Raw genomic sequence first — 19,011 nt, 5'->3', positions numbered from 1 at the left:
TGACGTCACGTTTTCGCGGAAAAGTGGAGGACGTTCGGTTAATATAATTCTCATTTATAACCTTTAATTGCGGATAACTTATTAATGAAATCCTGTTAGAATCGAAATAATCCACGGCTACGCCCTCGTGGTTTAATTCCTACGCATCGGAACTCCATACCGTTGGTTATTACCGCAATAACCAACGGTTACCCGTGGATTATTTCTTAAATGTACGGTAAAAGCATACATTGCAAAAGCTTCTATTGCACAAATACACCATAAATGATCCGTAGCTTATCCTCAAACAGATTTGATATATAATAATTCTTATTTTACAAAACAAGTCTGTTGAAGTCTCAGTAAACCTTAAACAAATAACCCATTTTGATTGCCCTAATACAACAACAATATTTACATTTTAAAATAATTTCAGTTTCAAACAACACCAATGTTGTTTAGTATGATTGATGAAATAATTTATACTTTGCCCTAAATGGAAAACATTCCAAAATGATACGCAAACATAATGTCAATGTACCTGAAATCAAATGTATCATTCCCAACTTAACAAAACCCCAAATATTGTGTAAAATATGCAATAGAACCCAGAGTACTCTACAGCACACAGCAAAAAGGCAAACTTCTAACTTTCATCACTTTTCAAGTTCATATGTAACTTTGCATTACATGGTAATAACTTTTTTCATCAACCAAATTAAATGCAACCATATGCAAAGCTTGTATTGACACATTCAGCATGGGTTCTGACACAGCAATTTATATGTCTGTAAATGCATGTAAAACAACAAGCAGTGTGATAAATGTTCATCTTTCAAACTTTCAATCTCAACTTAAGTCCAGAAACGATATTCATTGCCTTCTATTGTATATATATATTTCTCTCATAGAAGATTAATTAAAAGAAATCGAAGTCATTGTAAAAATGTTATCTTCACATTCATGATTGAATAAAGATTGTTTGTACCTGTCACATACACACACTGGTCTGTTTACAAAGTTCTTACAACATAAAAGTTCTAGGATGTTTTAACCCTTTTCCACTTAGAAGCAAAGTAAAAATGGCTATTTGCAAACAGCATAAAACCAGAACAGCCTGCAAAAAACTCGCAGTCTGCTCAGGTTTTATGCTGTTTGCTGCTCATCAGTATCTAATTTTTGGAGATGAAGCCTTAAAAACTTGAACTTCGTAAGAATGGTCTTAAATTAAATATAACTTTTTTAGGGACTATAAATGCATGAAAAGTGGTAACGGGTTAAGACCAAAATTATTATTTCTATTGAAAACCTTGACCAGTGCTCATCGTCTTAATAATCATCAAAGTTATCTACCTAGACCAAGTACTTCAAACTTACATGTTTCAAGGCGTTTTAGGACCAAAATTATTCCTTCTTTAAAAATTTAAATAATCTCTATCAATTCTTGTCGTCTTCATAATCATCAAAGGTGTCACCATGCACAGCCTCCTCTTTAAAAACATTAAAGCTTCAGGACAATTTCGGAACTTAATTATTTTTCTATACAAAATCATGATTAATGGTCGTCATCCTCATAATCGTCAAAGTTTTCTCCCCTGACAACCTCTGACTGGTGGTAGCGCCCCCTGGTGGCAAAGTCCTCGTTGTCCTCGGTCAGCTGAGCTGCAAGGGTGGTAACTGCGGGCGTAGACGGAGCCACGATTATCTCCTCTTGGCTGTCCTTCCCACTGGAGTTTGAAAATAAAGATAACATGAGATTTAAAATATCTCACCCATTTCAATCAGTAAAGATGGATTTATTATCCCTGCCATAGGCGGAGGGATATTGTTTTGGCATTGTCTGTCCATCCGTCCGTCCGTCCTTCTGTCCGGCACTTTTGTGTCCGGAGCCATGTCTTGGAAGTGCTTAGGGGGATTTCCTTGAAACTTGGTATGAGTATATATAAGGATAAGACCATGATGCGCGCCAAATTGCATTGTACACCATCGGATTATAACAGAGTTATGGCCCTTTGTATCTTATAAAATGCTTTTTTGTGTGTCCGGAGCCATATCTTGGAAGTGCTTTGAAGGATTTCATAAAAACTTGGTATGAGTATATAAAAGAGGATGATGCATGTTGGTGTTGTCCATCCATCCAGAAAACGTTTGTGTCCAGAAGTATAATGGCGGGGGATATCAATTCAACGAATTTGCTTGTTTATTTCTATCTTTAAGTGTTGCTGTTACATTTCTGAGTTTGACAGAGTTTGTAATGATTTATACATATGCAAAGTTTACTTTTTAGTCAAAGCCATTTTTTTTAGCTCAACTGCATGGAAAGCCTCAGGCTTATTGAAACGCTCTTAAGTTTCCTGGGACTTTAACCAGTACTTGGTGTCTTTGAGCGCAATCGAAAGAACACTCCAAGTGGGGCTCAAACCTGTGACCTCTGAATCGCTGGGCACCATCTACACTACGCCACGGTGACCTCTGCAATTTTTTTACCTTTTTTTGTTCCATTTTGCTACATTGTATATTACGACAATTCTTCATCATCATAAGTCTAATTCTATAAAATGTTTAAGTCTGTAAACATTTTGTTTTTATTCAAGTAAAAACTTGAAAACAAAAATTAACATCCATCATTGTGTAAGCAGAAATCGATTAGAATTTAGATAGCAATTCAACTAAAGTAGGGATTTCCCTTGGTTTATAGTACCTGATACAGCGCTGTAGTCCACCTTTGATCCAGGTATAGAAGTTAAATTCAGCAATTCCTGAAACAGAGTAGCAAGAATATTGCAGCAGGAGTACAATAAAAGCCCCACTCTAGAAAAATGGGGCTTAATGCATGTGCATAAAGTGTCATACCAGATAGGCCTGTGCAGTTGGCACAGGCTAATCAGTGACATAACATACCTCTTTATGGATTTTTTTTGTGTACAGAAAGACTCTGCTTGAAACTAAAATCCTGTTAAGGTGGGCTCTCGACCATTTTGTTTTGCACCAAAAAATGCTAGAAATGCTTGATACTTATTCTTATAAGCTTTGTTGTGGGACAATAGGGTTTAATGCATGTGTGTCACAGATTAGCCTGTGCAGTTTCTACCTTAACAGGATTTTAGAGAAGAAGAATCTTTCTTTAAACCAAAAAAAATCATAAAAGCAGAAAGTTTTCTTTCAGCGGTCTGTTAAAGCCAACTCACACTTCTCCGGGGCGAGCTGGCTTACCAGTACTCAGTGCACATACTTATACCAGTAAGTAAAAACTGCCCTAATTGTATAGGAGCTAGGGAGAGAATGGCCGTAGAAATGATTTAATGACCAATACCAATGAAAGGTATGTGGCCGGGCAAAGGATCAAACCTGCTATTCTTTGATATGCAGTCCTGCGTTCAAACAAACCTGCTATTCTTTGATATGTAGTCCTGCGCTCAAACAAACCTGCTATTCTTTGATATGTAGTCCTGCGCTCAAACAAACCTGCTATTCTTTGATATGCAGTCCTGCGTTCAAACAAACCTGCTATTCTTTGATATGTAGTCCTGCGCTCAAACAAACCTGCTATTCTTTGATATGCAGTCCTGCGCTCAAACAAACCTGCTATTCTTTGATATGTAGTCCTGTGCTCAAACAACTGAGAAAGCTTGCCCTTAAAAAGTCCTTCAAAGAGAACACATTCCAGGCAGTAATTGACAACTGCCTATAAAAATAGGAATGTTTTGGGTTTGTTTGTTGTTGTTGTTTTTTTGTTGTTTTTTTTAGGGGGTGGGGGAGGGAGAAATGTTGCAGAAATAATGTCATCACCTATCTACAAGTATGTTGCCAGGACCTGAATGTGAGCTAGCTATTCCCAGACTGATAGCCCAGCACTCTACCAACACAGCTTACTGGCATCAGCACCAAATTTACTAAAAGGTTTCAGGGGTTTTAAATGGCATCGCTTTAACATGGTATAAATAGGCAAAGACCATTTTGAAACTAAGTATGCCTTTAGCATCTATTTACAGGGATAAATATGTTAAGTCAACATATTTTCTTTGTTGCAAGTTCTGACATACCTGGAAAATACCCTGGGTTCGCCTGCCCAATATAGACATAGATGATGAATGCCACAACGAATTCCACAAGGGCGTAAATCCACTGGGTTGCAAACATGATCACTAGGCAAACCACAGTCTGTAAAGAAAAGTGAGAACCATATCGTTCTTGATAAATATATTTAATTATATTAACAACAACAGATTGCCAAGCAATATGGTCCCCTACGGTGAAACTCCACCATTGTCAGTTTTTTTATATTTTTTATTTGTTGCCATAGCAACCAGAATTCTTGACGTAGGAACAAAATGAAATAATGTGCATTATCTCCATATTGCCATCAATCCATGTTTCAAGTTTCATAAAAAAATATGAAGAACTTTTAAAGTTATCGCAGGATCCAGAAAAAGTGTGACGGTCTGACAGACAGACGGAGTGCAAACACCCGGTAGAGGACAAATAAAATCTCCAGGGTGAGAATGAAATATATACACTTGTGTATTAACATGATTTACTACTGAGGCATCACACTTTATCCAGCGTCAAGAAAGAATGCAGTTAATACTCGCATTTTTTAAACGATCCTTTTTTGTAGTTTGATAGGTGTTCTTCAGAAAAGGTTTCAGCAAAAAGATTTTTTTGAAAGTGTTTGTCAGAGGGGGTAATCAATAAACAAACCAGACGGCGACGTTCATGCTGAGACAAATAATTTTCGCCGTGTTATACCCATTATTATTTTTATTAAATGTTGAAACGCCGCTCACTTTCCAGCCATATAAGCAAGAAAATGATTAGCGTTAAAATACCTGTCTCTCCATGGACGTCGCCATCTTGTTTGTGGTCTGGGCATTAAATGTGGAGCCCTGACATGGCAATATTCACGAAGAACTCACCCAAAACACTAGACTAAAGAGTGAGACCATAAGTGGATATGGTGTCCGCTTCGAGGTCATCGATCTAATACCCATTGTTGGAGCATTCTTTAGACCTCAGCAAAAATACACCAAGTACTGGTTCTACCCAAGACACGGACTTGAGAGTGTTTTAACAAGCAGAGTGTTTTAATAAGCATTATGCTGTCAATGTCACGAGCTTAAATGTATAGGATTAAACTAAACTAACTCACCCCAAACAGTGACAGCCATCTGTTGCAAAGAAAGCTGTACCAGGACCTTGGCTGTTTGGTGATCTCCATGTTTGGCGCATGTCTGGGATCTGATGAAGAAATACTATACTTTAACACCTATAACGCGCAGTTGTAACCCCCTAAAATTCAATTTCACAAGTTGGTGCACATTATATATTGAGAGCACTATTCTGACTGCTTATTTGTAAAAAATCATTGTGATATCCTAAATATATAAAAACGATGCCATGTTTAGCATAAAAAAAATGAGTGTGCATCATACCTGATAAAGTATGGTAATGAAGAAACAAGAAGTAATCATGGCCCTGAATCACTCACCTAAATTCACATACTAGATTGATCTTAGCTGATTTTTTTTCCTATTATTTTTACTTTGACCAAATTTTGTCTTTTTTTCTACAAAAAATCTATAAATAGAATATGAGCCTCTGTGGTGTGGAAAGTCTTGATTCCAGAGGCATAATTGAAACAACCTTGGTACAGAACCCGTACATGATGCTAATGACCAAATATCTTGGCTCAAATACAACTAATGCTTTGGGAGATTTTTTAAACACTATTTTTATACGTATAAACATAAGGTGAGCTAATACTATTCAGTATGGTCTATTGGCCTGTCTTATTGCCAACTATTTTGAGATTCTAAGAAATTAAATCAAGAGAGTTGTGCATAAATCTTGATTGTTTTTTTAGTGGAAATTTTCCCACATTCTAAAGTATCTCAGTCTTATTGCAACAGTCAGTTAACCTATTTACCCTTTTTCTGTAATATGCTGGTTAACCAGGACAGATTAATTAGACAATCAGTCTTCCATATACAAAAAGGTTACATACCACCCTCTTTTCCCAATAGCACCTGCGAGGCATCACCAGCCTCTGAGTTGTTGTCCAACGACTTTGACCTTTTTCTGGCGTCAAAATCAGGCTCCGTCAGTGACACTTGCTGGGGCTGAGGGATTTGCTCTACTCCGCCTTAAATAAATATATACACATTTTGCGATACCTCACGTGCATGTGTGCCTCGCTCTGAAAAAACGGGGTTAAAAGCCTGAAAAAGTGTCGTTCCAAATGAGCCTGTGCCCGCACAAGGAAATCAGGGATGACACTTTCCTCTTATTTTGATATTTTCCATTTAAAGAAAGTCACTTCTTACCAAAAATCAAGTTTAGGCAGAAGGGCTCTTACATATAAATAAAACAATACCTTACATACATGCATTAATATATACAATAATGATGATGATGAATAGAAACCTACACCATATCTAATTTTTCATTTTACTTTGTCTACGTTTTATTTAATGCATTTTTATAGTCTATCTCACGCATTTATTTTACAAAAAAATCTAACCATGATGGCGCAATCTTTCTGGAAACAGTTTATCCAGATCGTTCCTCATCGTCTGGAATGAGTCTCTGTATGGCGCTGACCTGACGTTCACGGAACCGTAACCCGGCAACCGCGCTGACACAGGGTCAGACTGACGGCGCCGTTTCTCCTGTGTACCGTAATTCAATGGAATAATAAAGCACACAAAACTCGAAAAACTATTCATTGAATTTAGTTTTTTCTATTCAACATTAACAAAATATTCTAATCAACAAGATACATGCGAGACCCAAAACCGGCCTAGTCTGCGCCAACAAGATTTTGTCAATGCTATATCTTAGACTGTCTATTATGTTCTATCCGAACTAATTTTATACAAAAAGTGACTGGTTATATACCCATCAAATACTAAAGTATGCAATAAATAGGAAGAGTTCAGACAATTAACCAGAAGGTTTAATTTATAATTGACATTTGGGCCTTGGGATTAATTTTCCAATGCAACTACAAGGAATATCGTCTGGATAAATTAATTAATAAATTGATAATTTGGCCACGCCAAGAAATTGTTGGTTTCGTTAAGAGAACATTTTCTCAAAAGTTGAATATATAAGGTAATTTCGTCATACCTGGTATCGCAGGTCGCGCTCCTGCCGCCGGTCATAGCTCATAGCGAGGGCAAAGTAGGCGTAGTTGACCGCTGTGTAGGACATCATGAAGGTGGTGGTGACAATGGGTGCCAGCGAGTTCACGTCACCAATCAGAATGAAGAGAAGGGCCACTAGTGTTATCACGACCAGTGAATAGATGGGAACTTTGTTTGGACCACGCTGAAAGAAAGAGCATGAAAATTACAACTTTAGAGGGCTCTTGTTGAGTTTAAAAGAACAATTTCACAGTTATGTAATCGGCAAGAATAAAGACATGAGATATTCCCTGCTTCTTCTTTCATTGACAAATAGTTTAGTGATTGCTTTCAGGAAAATATTGGTTAAAACTTAGCCAAGGTTTAATGCTTACCCCATTGCCTAGCACACGAATGACAGGGATGACGTTTTCATTAGCGATTGTCTGAAGAATTCTCGGTGGACCATACAGGCTACCCATACAGGATGATACTGATGATATGTACAGACCTGCTAGCCACACAAAGCCGGTGATAGACACCTGCCAATCAAAGAAAAGAATTGTTTGTGCACACAACACTAAGTGTTCTAGAATCTGTCTTAACCCCTTTACCACTAAGAGACGCACTTTTACACGTTCAAAGTCTCTTAGAAAACCAAATTCAATTATAGACCTCTCTTACTAGATTTAAGTTTTAAAGGCTTCATTTCCAACCCTATGATAATGATGAGCACCAAACAGCATAAAACCTGAAAAGCCTGCAAGCTTCTCGCAGGCTGTTCTGGTTTTATGCTGGTTGCAGATAGCCATTTTCACTTTGCTTTTGAGTGGGAAAGGGTTAATATAAAATACCAAGAATCTTCAAGACAAATGTTAACTTTCTTGGAAACATTTAAATGTATAAAATATCTTAGATTCCAAAGGTCTATATTAAATCATCTTTTGCAGACATTATCCTTTCAAGAAATACATACTCAGTCATAAATTTAAAATGTTTCAGTAGTGAAAATATGTATAATTTTGCTAAAAAAGACCAGTTGTTTTAAAAACATTCTAAACAAAAGAGACATTATGGCTTTTATCTATGCATAATTTGTCTATTTGATGAAACATAAAACGACTTAATTCACTGCCATGAATTATAAGTTGGTCATTTAAACTAAAACTCTGCGCAAACAATAAAAACTAAAAATGATGCACATTTTAAAAAAGTTAAGACAAATGAATGCTTGATATTTGATTGACATATTTATAATAAAAGCCCAGTGATAATCTAACCTTTTCAGATATCATGTAGTCTGTCTGGAGGTATGAACGTGTACAGGTTGCCCCTAGAACCATCGCCATAAAGATATACAGCATTGTACTGAAAAACAAAAACAAACCTATTAACAGCTGCATTTTTATGGATAGAAGTTTAGCAATTTGTGTTAATTTTCTCTTTTTTTGCCATATTCAACTGTGTTTCCGTCATGCATTAACCTACCGACGTTTGTCCAAGGCAAGCTGGTTTAGCAGCATAAAGTGCGCATACTTATGCCCATATTGACAACTAACATAAGTGAATCAATGGTAATTTTTTAAATTGTAAGTGTAAACATGCACCAAAATTTTGTAGTCACATGTCATGTGACCTTTCCTGTGGTGTATGGGCCTCATCTGATCTTTTGTAAAATTGATCGTTAAAAACATATGAGAGAATTATAATGCATGTCATATGACATTGCCTGTCAGTGTTTTTTATGGCAATTTCGGGGCCGATATTCGGCCCCATTCCCCCCAAAAAAGAGTATATATTTTCCCCCCATTTTGTAAAAAAAATCCCCTCCAGAAATAAAAATAAAAATAAAAAAAAAATTATTTTTTTTTTAGAAAGAACAGTCTCATAATCATGATAAATATATCTCAAATTTATTTCATAAACAACTAACAAAGTATATAACTATAATTTATATTATTTTGAATTATTAGAATTATTATAAAGAGTTGTATTAAATAGTTTTTCCCAAATCAGTGGACTTTTCACATTAATTGCATTTTTCTCCCAAAATGGCCAGGAAAAGGCCTTATGTATCTATACTGTGTCAATATTTGTTGATAAAATCATTCCAATTTGGTCCATTTTATTGATAAAAAATGCTCAAATTTGCCATTTTATCGATTTAAAAGATCCCAATTAGACTCAAAATGGCTAAGAAAACTGAGACTGTGCATGAAGGCTGAACTGTCTGAAACTAATGTTGAAAAAATCATTGATATATATTTTTATTTTAAGAAAAAGGACAAACACATTCAGTTGTGAATATTATATTCATACAAACATGTGTATTAATATAATAAATATCATTACATATAAACAACTGAATTTTTAATTTTCCCCTTTTCCAAAAAAACGACGCATTTTTTCCCCTTTGGACAGGCCCCGCCACCATTCCCCTATAAGTGAAAAAAAACATTGGCTGTGTTTATAATTTTAGACCTTATCAGATCTTTGGTAAAATTGATCTTTGAAAATATATCAGAGAAATATTAGAATAATTTGAGCCTTGCTCTGGGAAAACAGGGCTTAAGGCATGTACGTAAAATGTCATGTCAAAAGCCTGTGAAGTCTGCACAGGCTTATCACAAACAACACTTTCCGCTTCATAAAAAAATTATTTTAAGCAAGTTTCTTCTACACAACAAGATGTGTTTGTGAAACACTATGTCCCCATATATGACGTTTGACCTTGAAGGATGACCTTGACCTTTCACCACTCAAAATGTGCAGCTCCATGAGATACACATGCATGCCAAATATCAAGCTGCTATCTTCAATATTGCAAAAGTACTCATAAAATGAGCGAGTTTGGCCACATATATTTGACCTCTGACCTTGAAGGATGACCTTGACCTTTCACCACTCAAAATGTGCAGCTCCATGAGATACACATGCATGCCAAATATCAAGTTGCTATCTTGAATATTGAAATATTGCAAAAGTGTACATTAAATTTGCATTTTTGACCCATATATTTGACCTTTGATCTTGAAGGATGACCTTGACCTTTCATCACTCAAAATGTGCAGCTCCATGAGATACATATGCATGCCAAATATCAAGTTGCTATCTTCAATATTGCAAAAGTTATTGCAAATGTTAAAGTTGGCGCAAACCAACCAACAGACCAACCAACAGACAGGGCAAAAACAATATGTCCCCCACTACTATAGTGGGGGACATAAAAATCCTGAGTTTTGCGGAATCTGTTGTCCCACATTAGCCTGTATGGACTGCACATGCTTATCTGGGAACACACACTTTAAGTACTTGCAAAGGCCTCATTCGCAAACAAGAGGCTCATTTAAATGCCTACCAGACTCCTAGAGAGGACAAAGTCCCGCGTGGAATGTTGTGGTACGGGTCGCGTAGATCTCCACTCATGTTGATTCCCGCCAGGATTCCCGTAACAGTCGAGAAAAACAGCCCAAAAATGGAGAAGAACGACTCTCCAGGGAGGAAGTCGGGCCCAGAATTGTTACGTAGATTTATCTCGTGGTAGCCTGTCACTCCATCAGCTGAAATTAAGTTTGACCCGATGTACTTTGGCCCAATTACATAAAAGACCCTTATATTGAGGATATTTGCTGGATTTGGTGGAATTTAGATTGTAATTCATGAGTGATCGTAGAAAATGATATTTTCACGAGTGGCACACCACTAAACCCAACAAATTTTATTTTTAATTTTTTTATTTTTTGCTTACAAGTGATTATTTTTGTATTTTTGCCATTCAAGACAATTTAATTCCATGTTGAGCCCCCCAAAATGGTATATACATGCAGAGCTCCAGATAAAATTTGGGTCTAATTCTTATTTACTCCCTATTTTAAAACTTAATTCTTATTTTACGTGTATTTATAAAATCAATTCTTAACAATATATTACAAAATAATTGTTTATTCATTGTTTTTGACACATCAAAAAATTGAGTCATTTACGCAAGAGCTTATAAATTCATCAATTATTGACGAAACCATGCTTTGGGTATTTGAATCTAATTGAAAGAATGCATGCAGCGTGGACTTTTGACACTGAAATGGCTTTTTTGCCTTCCACGCTTCGGTCGGCCATTTTGATTTCTATGTAAAACGGTCACTGACCATTGTGTACACACCGGTCTTACTGACCTGTGTACTAACGCGCAAGGAATTGTGGGTAGCACTTCCTTTACAAGTGAAAAGTAAAAGCGAAAGTAAGTCAAGTAATCGTGCTTCTGAAAATCGCTAGCAGTCTTAATTGAGATACAAAATCGCATTTAAACATACTAAATAACATTTCTTTAAACAAAATTCCATTTTAAACACATATTTAACACCGTTTTTCTTATTATAGAGAAATATTCATTCCTACGCAGAACTTTTTTGGCGTGAGCACAAATCCCAAAATCAGGGGAATGTGATGCGTCTTAGCATAGAGGTGACAATAACGAAGTGACGTCACCATCTATGTATAGAATGGGTCACTGACACTTCGGCTTAGGTCATAATGGCCTTTTGGTCGCCATTAAAGTCATGTCAAAAACTATATTTAACATTAAATTTTAATGACATTTTGGATAGGTATACAGTATATTACTTGTGTATAAAAATTACGATAAGGGAAATTAAAAAGGTACAATAAACAGTAATGACTCGCCTGCAATACTAGGAGAACAGAATCGAGACCGTTTGGCCTTTTGACCGTTCTTAGGTGTGGCTCTTCCTCACAGCAAACGCTTGAGTGACGTTAACTTATAGTTGTAGTTTTAATTGAGCGCCTAGACGAGTCAGAACCGGGATGAAATGTTTACCGTATATAATTTGCTACTGGAAGTTTTACGCACGTTCGAAAATTTTGAATTCGTGTTTTATTTTTTCAATGCGTAACTTAACGCAAAGATTTTAAATCTAAATCATTATTTAAGAAATTTAATTCCTTTTTACGCCTTTACGCATGTTATCTGGAGCACTGTATACATGTAATGTATTTTCAAAGGAAGCTAATCCGCATTCCATTGAGTCCATTTCCTATGAAGAACCAGAGTCTATGGAAAAATCTGCAGAGCGAGTACATAAACCAGATGCTCCTTGCTGCAATGTGGACACCATATCTATTCCTTTAATACAACCTCCAAATCTATTTCCAATCAAGTGAAAATAGTTTTTTCTGCAAACTTACAAGCATCAAAACAAACATCAACGAAATTCATGGCTACATGTATTGTCGTTTCACTAAATAGACCTCTAATCTTCTGTCAATATGTGAATTCTCATAAGACCCAAGTAAAACAAGACTATTTCCAAGCAATATATGTCCCCTACTGGCTCCACCATTGTCAGAAATATATATAAAAAAATAAACCATAGCAACCAGAATTTTTGAAATAGGAACAAAATGAAATGACGTGCATAATGTCCTTATTGCCATCTATCCATGTTTCAAGTTTCATGAAAAAATATTAAGAACTTTAAAAGTTATCGCAGGATCCAGAAAAGTGTGACAGACTCACAGACTGATGGACTCACGGACACACAGTGCGCAAACCATAATTCCCCTCCGGTGAAACCGGTAGCGGACAATAAAGGAGCTAAGGATTATTAAGTTCAAAATAAGAATATTTCAATCTACAAATGGTATACTTATCACGAAGTTATTGTTTCATTGAAAAACAAACACATTTGTTCACATTTCCACAAAAACTTTAACAAGAATTCTTACCTGGATTAGTGTGCACAAAAGAGCCTACAAAGAAATCTAGCATTGACAGGACCAACACGACCAGCAGAACCAGTTGAAGTCGGATCACCCACTTCACACCAGCAACATTGATACCTGAAAGTGCAGTGAGGTTTTGGGGGTAATATTTGGGGCTGTTATTAATTCTACCCCAGTCTAGATGTCAAAAAAATTATATTTCCCAAATTACTGTCTAAAATTCCCAATTGAAGGTTTCCACACACACACATACACACAAATTTGTAAATGAAATGCAACATTACCGGGGGTAGTTAATTTACATATGCAGCTCTATATGTTGAACTTAAGTAAATATATTATCAAACACACTTATTCTCAATTTTGAAGTATTTTTACCATAAAGGGCCTTGGCCAAATTTCCAAAATGGTGCAAAAAATAACATTAACGTTATTAGCAGGATACCAGTCTTTTTATAACCAGGAACCAGTGTATTTGATAACATAATAAATATCCAATAAATAAAAATCTAATAATAGTCGTCATCAAATCTAGTTGTTACCTGAACTAATAACTAGTCTAATAAAAGGAAAAAGACGACAAGAAATAACTGTACCAAACTTACTTAGTTTACTTTATTGATAACATCCAAGATTTGTATAAAGTTAAACATTTTGACCGTCTGTAGACATGTAACTTTTACTGTTAAAAAACCTTACCTGGTTGAAACATCCTAGCACACTTGTTTTTTAGCAGATTACTTAAGGAACACAATTATTATACTTAGCAAAGAAAGCAGCAAAACGGATATTATAGATTCCAGCAATCAATGTTTTAATATTCCATTCGAGAAATATGTTTGTTTTTTCAGACCCAAATGTTAAACTGTTTACAGTGACCCCGCGTTTATCAGGACACGTCTGTTCTGGCACAAATTTCCGGATTAACGAATCTTCTGGATTATAGAACCAGTGCCATTTCAAGAGTTAAATATTTACCTTATGACATAAACATTATGTTTATGTACATTTGAATACTTATTTCGCATCAAGAATGATAATTTCTTGTTGCCCAGAAATTTATTTAGTTTAAAAAATCCAATGTTGTTAAACAATGTAAATACAAAAATGCGTAACCAAATTTTAGTACATGTACATGTAAACACATGACATAAAGCTTTGTGCATGTTACAATCAAACACTGAGTTAAGCATTAATAGCTTAGTATTGAGTCAATATTTTGTTGCTGTATACACTTTCCATGAGGACTGCGTGTATCTTGTGTGATACTGCCGCAGTGAAAAGACGTTGCCATGGGTGGAAAGCCAGCTGTAAGCTGGTGACGTCACAGAGTTACAAATCAAGGATGTCGAAGGCAAATGAAAATAAACAAGGGCTGTTTGTAAAACATGCATGTCCCCCATATGGGCTGTCAGTTGTAGTAGAAGCCATTGTGTTAATACATTTTTTGTCACTGTGACCTTGACCTTTGACCTAGTGACCTGAAAATCAAATAGGGTCATATGCCAGTCATGATAAATTGATCCAATTTAGATGGATGGGAGAGTCCACTAGGCGTAAATGGATTAAAGTTTTAGGAAAGAAAAATACAATGATATTTGACCTTTGACCTTGAAGGATGACCTTGACCTTGACTTTCCACCACTCAAAATGTGCAGCTCAGTGAGATACACATGCATGCCAAATATGAAGTTGCTATCTTCAATATTGCAAAAGTTATCAAACTTTAACCAAGGTTAAAGTTTTTGGACACACACATACAATGAATGAAATATGGGCTGTCAGTTGTAGTGGCAGTCATTGTGTAAATACGTTTTTTGTCACTGTGACCTTGACCTTTGACCTAGTGACCTGAAAATCAATAGGGGTCATCTGCCAGTCATGATAAATGTACCAATGAAGTTCATGATCCTAGGCGTAAACATTCTTGAGTTATCATCCGGAAATTATTTTACTATTTCGAGTCACTGTGACCTTGACCTTTGACCTAGTGACCTGAAAATCAATAGGAGTCATCTGCTAGTCATTATCAATGTAACTATGAAGTTTCATGATCCTAGGCTTAAGCATTCTTGAGTTATCATCCGGAAACCGTTTTACTGTTTTGAGTCACTGTGACCTTGATCTTTGACCTAGTGACCTGAAAATCAATAGGGGTCATCTGCGAGACATGATTCATGTACCTATGAAGTTTCATGATCCTAGGCGTAAGCGATCTTGAGTTATCATCCAGAAACCATTCGGTGGACCGACCGACGGACCGACCGATGTGCAAAACAATATACCCCCTCTTCTTCGAAGGGGGGCATAAATATAAAATGCGATACTGTTTTAATATCTTTATTTATAACCTGTCTCATACAACTGAATGTTGAAAAGATTAAAATAGCAACATGTAACGTTCAGTGTGTTTTAAATGGATTGCTAAAATAATCCTAGCACAACTTTTCACGCATGATGATGGTCCGATTGTAATCAGCGTCTAAATTGGTCAAGTGTTCAGCTCAATAAAGACATTAAAGTAAATCATTGTGTCATTTAAGATGAATTGTGTTATGCCGACATCAATTTAAGTTTAAAGTCAAAGTCAAATCATGTTTGGACACGCCTATTAGCTATCACCCCTAAACAAAATAATAATTCACGCCTCGGTGATCGCGCTTTTGTTTAAACAACGGGTTGTTAATTAAGCCTAAAACAACAATACTTCACGCCTCAGTGATTGGGCTTTTGTTAATATGGCCAGTGAGCGATTAAGCCCCCATTCTGAGAAGCATCTGGATTAACGAGACATAATTACAGCTAAATACACAGATCAGTGTTGCGAAATTTACGTTCGGATCCGTAACGAGAGATTCTGGACTTAACAGGGCAAAAAACTGCATAATACATCCGTTCCCCTTGACTTTCGTCCTGATCGCGATATTTCCAGACTATCGAGATCCGGATAAACGCGGGGTCACTGTGTATAAGCCTCGTTTTGGAAATACAGGGCTTAATGCATGTGTGTAAAATGTCGTCCCAGATAAGCCTGTGTAAGATGACACTTTCCACTTTTAAGGAATTTTTCCTTCAAAGGAAGTCTCTTTAAAACAAAACTCCAGACTAGGCAGAAAGTGTCATCTCAAATTAGCCTGCGCAGACTGAAAAGGCAAATCTAGAACAACAATATAGCACATGCATTAAGCCAAGTTTTCAAGGCTCTTATCATTAACGCCACTTTACCTAACAACAACAGCACCAGCCCCACAGCTATCCCCTTGGCGAGCCATGGCTCATCAAGCCCTGTCAGGCCCATCACTGACTCCCCAAAACCCATCACCGACATTGAACATGCCACTGCCTGAAAATGGTGAAAGTTTCATATTATTTGTGTTGTTGGTTTAGGTCCACAATATTTGTGTGTTGTTGGTTTTAAGGTCCATAATGTTTGTGTGTTGTTGGTTTTAAAGGTTTATAATATTTGGGGTTTGTTGGTTTTAAAGGTCCACAATATTTGTGTGTTGCTATTTTAAAGGTTTACAATATTTGTGAGTTGTTGGTTTTAAAGGTTTATAATATTTGTGCGTTGTTGGTTTTAAAGGTTTACAATATTTGTGCGTTGTTGGTTTTAAAGGTCCATAACATTAAAGTGTTAGCAAAAAGCAAAAGCAAAATTGCTGTTTGGCTTTACATGCAATATAGCAAAAATAAAAAGGTTTGAACTCACCTGTGCAAAGCAGTACACAATGCCCACACTGCCCCCTATTCGAGCCCCCAGGACGTGGGACAGCAGGAAGTACACGCCCCCGCTCTCCACCTTACACCGTTCACAGACCCCGATACCACTCAGGGCCACAATCACAACGACCATCACTGTGAGGATGATGGTGAGAATGGTCAGACTGATACCAGCATTGCCCTGGAAACAACACAACACATATGGGCCGTGCTCTGGGAAAAGGGGGTTTAATGCATGTGTGTAAAATGTCGTCCAAGATTAGCCTGTGCAGTCCGAACAGGCTAAACAGGAACGACACTTTCTGCCTTAACTGGATTTTTGCTACCATGAGACTTTCTTGAAACGAAAAATTCATATGAGGGGAAAGTGCCTGTGCTATTTAATGTACATAAAGCTAGTTGTAATTCCAATATGTTTTTGTATAATCACATGTATTTGTTAATTTTGCTTTAGAAAAATTCCATTTAAGCTATTGTATTCATTTGTGTCCATTTTGCTGCTCTAAAATCGATTCTGCTTATCAAAAGTTCATCAAACTTTTAAGTAATCTTAGTCCCTTATGCTTTTCAAAATTTCTACCACACTACATTCTCAATATACTTTTCAGACTCCTAAGCAAAATCCACCAAACTGCTGTCATAAAATCTTGCTACAATCAAACCCTTTGCTAGTAACAATTCCTACCACAATGAGCCCTTTTGCTTTTTAAAAGTCCGACACAATTCAGCAGTTTCAGAGAATCTCCCTATCTTTGTGAAGCGGCCTTGCTTGGCCCCCTCATTTTGAGAAAAAACGAGTCGCAAACTTTACAAGATTGTGAAAAAAATTAGTCTGGAAGTTTTAAAAATGTTAAAATTTGAGTCGCAAATGTTTCAAATTTGTGAAAAAACAGCCATTTTCTCAGAAAGGCAAAAAGCCCTAAGTTTGCTATTCACAATTCCTACCACAATCCAGCCCATCCTGAGGAAGATGACAACTCCAAGAAGGTTCATCATGCATGAGGTGAACACCCCGTCCCAGGTACCAAACAGCACAGGCTGACTGATGAAGAAGTTGGCCTTCCACCACATCTTCTGGGTGAGATTCTGTAGGAGAAAATAGAGTACTAAAGCTCTGAACGGACTCAGAATAGAACCTTCATATACTGATTAAGAACTTGGCTTTCCACCACATCTTCTGGATGAGATTCTGTGGGAGAGAATAGAGTATCAAAGCTCCGGACGGACTAATAATAAACATGTGTGCATAAAAATTGAGAATAATTGTTTTCAAAATTACATTGTATATCAACTTTGCTTCAAACTTTAGAGATTCATAAGAAATTGACTAAATGTTGTATTGTAAAAAATAACAAACTAAAAAAAAAAAAAAAAAACATTCAGTAAAAAAATTTACCTGATCTTCCTGGAACAGTTCATTCTTGTTGCCAGGTTCTACATGCTGGTACCCAGTCTCCAGTCCAGCGTCTGCACTGCCCCCATGTGTGGGTTTCACTAGCTCCTGGCTCAAGCCAAACTTGCTCCAGTCGGGAGCCAGGGGCCGCTTCCTGCCACCAGGGCTGGTTCCTTGCATACTCTGGTCTGAAAATAAGCGTCATTGGAATATACGAGTCTTGCTGGGAAAACAGGGTTTCATGTTCTATGTGCGTCGTTTGCACAGGCTAATCAGAGACGACACTTTCCCCCTAAATTAGATTGTTGCAGAGAAGAGACTTTAACTTAACAAACAATTCCATAAAATCTCAAAAATTGTTGTCCCTGGAATGACATTTTACGTACATGCATTAAGCCCTAGTTTTCCAGAGCAGAGCTAATTTCAGTGTTGTTGTTTTTCTTAGATTTGGAATAGGGTGCAGCATACTCATCCAAATAGGAATGCAAATTTCAGCGTTTACTCTAGTCTGTAAATGACAGGGATTGAAATGATTTTGATGCATTTGAATACAATTTTGTTCCTTAGTTCTGGAATGGGTCAGTACCAATTCAAATGTGGAATGCAAATTTTATCACATGGTTTACCCTTACATTACTATATTATTGCAATTTCTATACAGATGGGTTAACACACTTTCTAAATGTGCATACACTAAGAAATAGTCTGCGGAAGAATTAAATTATTTCTAAGCAATGATGAATTGGGTTTGAGTTTGGGTTGTAAAGCAACATTAGGAGGAGGGGCATTTATAAGGGAGAAGTAAGGGTTGAGAGAACTCAAGTTAAATAAGGTTAATAAGTACATATATATTTACTGAGTGGTGAAGGAGGGGCTGTTATAAGGAAATGTATGGTGTCTACGGTAATTAATAGTATTCCTACCAGGCTGGGAAATCAGGTTTGATCGTTCTGTCTCAGACATGGCTGGAATAACCCTTTAGCTGACCCTGTGGATAACTTGTTCCCAGTCAATGACCAGTTACTGTCCTCAACTATCTCAGTCCACTATCATCTT

The 19,011-nt window shown here is 36.6% G+C and overlaps 1 protein-coding gene across 1 annotated transcript; it reads right to left on the bottom strand.

The window, feature by feature from the left end:
* LOC127841593 (solute carrier family 12 member 8-like) lies at positions 1 to 19,011 on the bottom strand. The gene is made up of 16 exons (XM_052370514.1): positions 18,879 to 19,011; positions 17,959 to 18,143; positions 17,508 to 17,648; positions 16,552 to 16,743; positions 16,068 to 16,185; positions 12,846 to 12,959; positions 10,462 to 10,663; positions 8,384 to 8,471; positions 7,499 to 7,645; positions 7,108 to 7,308; positions 6,500 to 6,647; positions 5,984 to 6,121; positions 5,129 to 5,217; positions 4,023 to 4,140; positions 2,681 to 2,738; positions 1 to 1,706 (listed from the first exon to the last, which is right to left on the bottom strand). The coding sequence occupies exons 1-16, from the start codon at positions 18,916 to 18,918 to the stop codon at positions 1,535 to 1,537; spliced, it is 2,151 nt and encodes a 716-aa protein (XP_052226474.1). The 5' UTR covers positions 18,919 to 19,011; the 3' UTR covers positions 1 to 1,534.

The sequence above is a fragment of the Dreissena polymorpha genome, chromosome 8 (genome assembly GCF_020536995.1).
Source record: "Dreissena polymorpha isolate Duluth1 chromosome 8, UMN_Dpol_1.0, whole genome shotgun sequence".
NCBI classification, from domain to species: domain Eukaryota; kingdom Metazoa; phylum Mollusca; class Bivalvia; order Myida; family Dreissenidae; genus Dreissena; species Dreissena polymorpha.
This window is presented reverse-complemented; position numbering and strand designations above follow the sequence as displayed.

Bases quoted from the DNA above. Each gene is read 5' to 3' on its own strand.
- LOC127841593 (XM_052370514.1), bottom strand. From the start codon at position 18,918: ATGTCTGAGACAGAACGATCAAACCTGATTTCCCAGCCTG. The intron at 12,960-16,067 runs GTAAAGTGGCGT...CTGCACTTTCAG, and splicing joins GCTGGTGCTGTTGTTGTTAG to GTATCAATGTTGCTGGTGTG. The intron at 6,122-6,499 runs GTTAGATTTTTT...TATTTATTTAAG, and splicing joins AGAAAGATTGCGCCATCATG to GCGGAGTAGAGCAAATCCCT.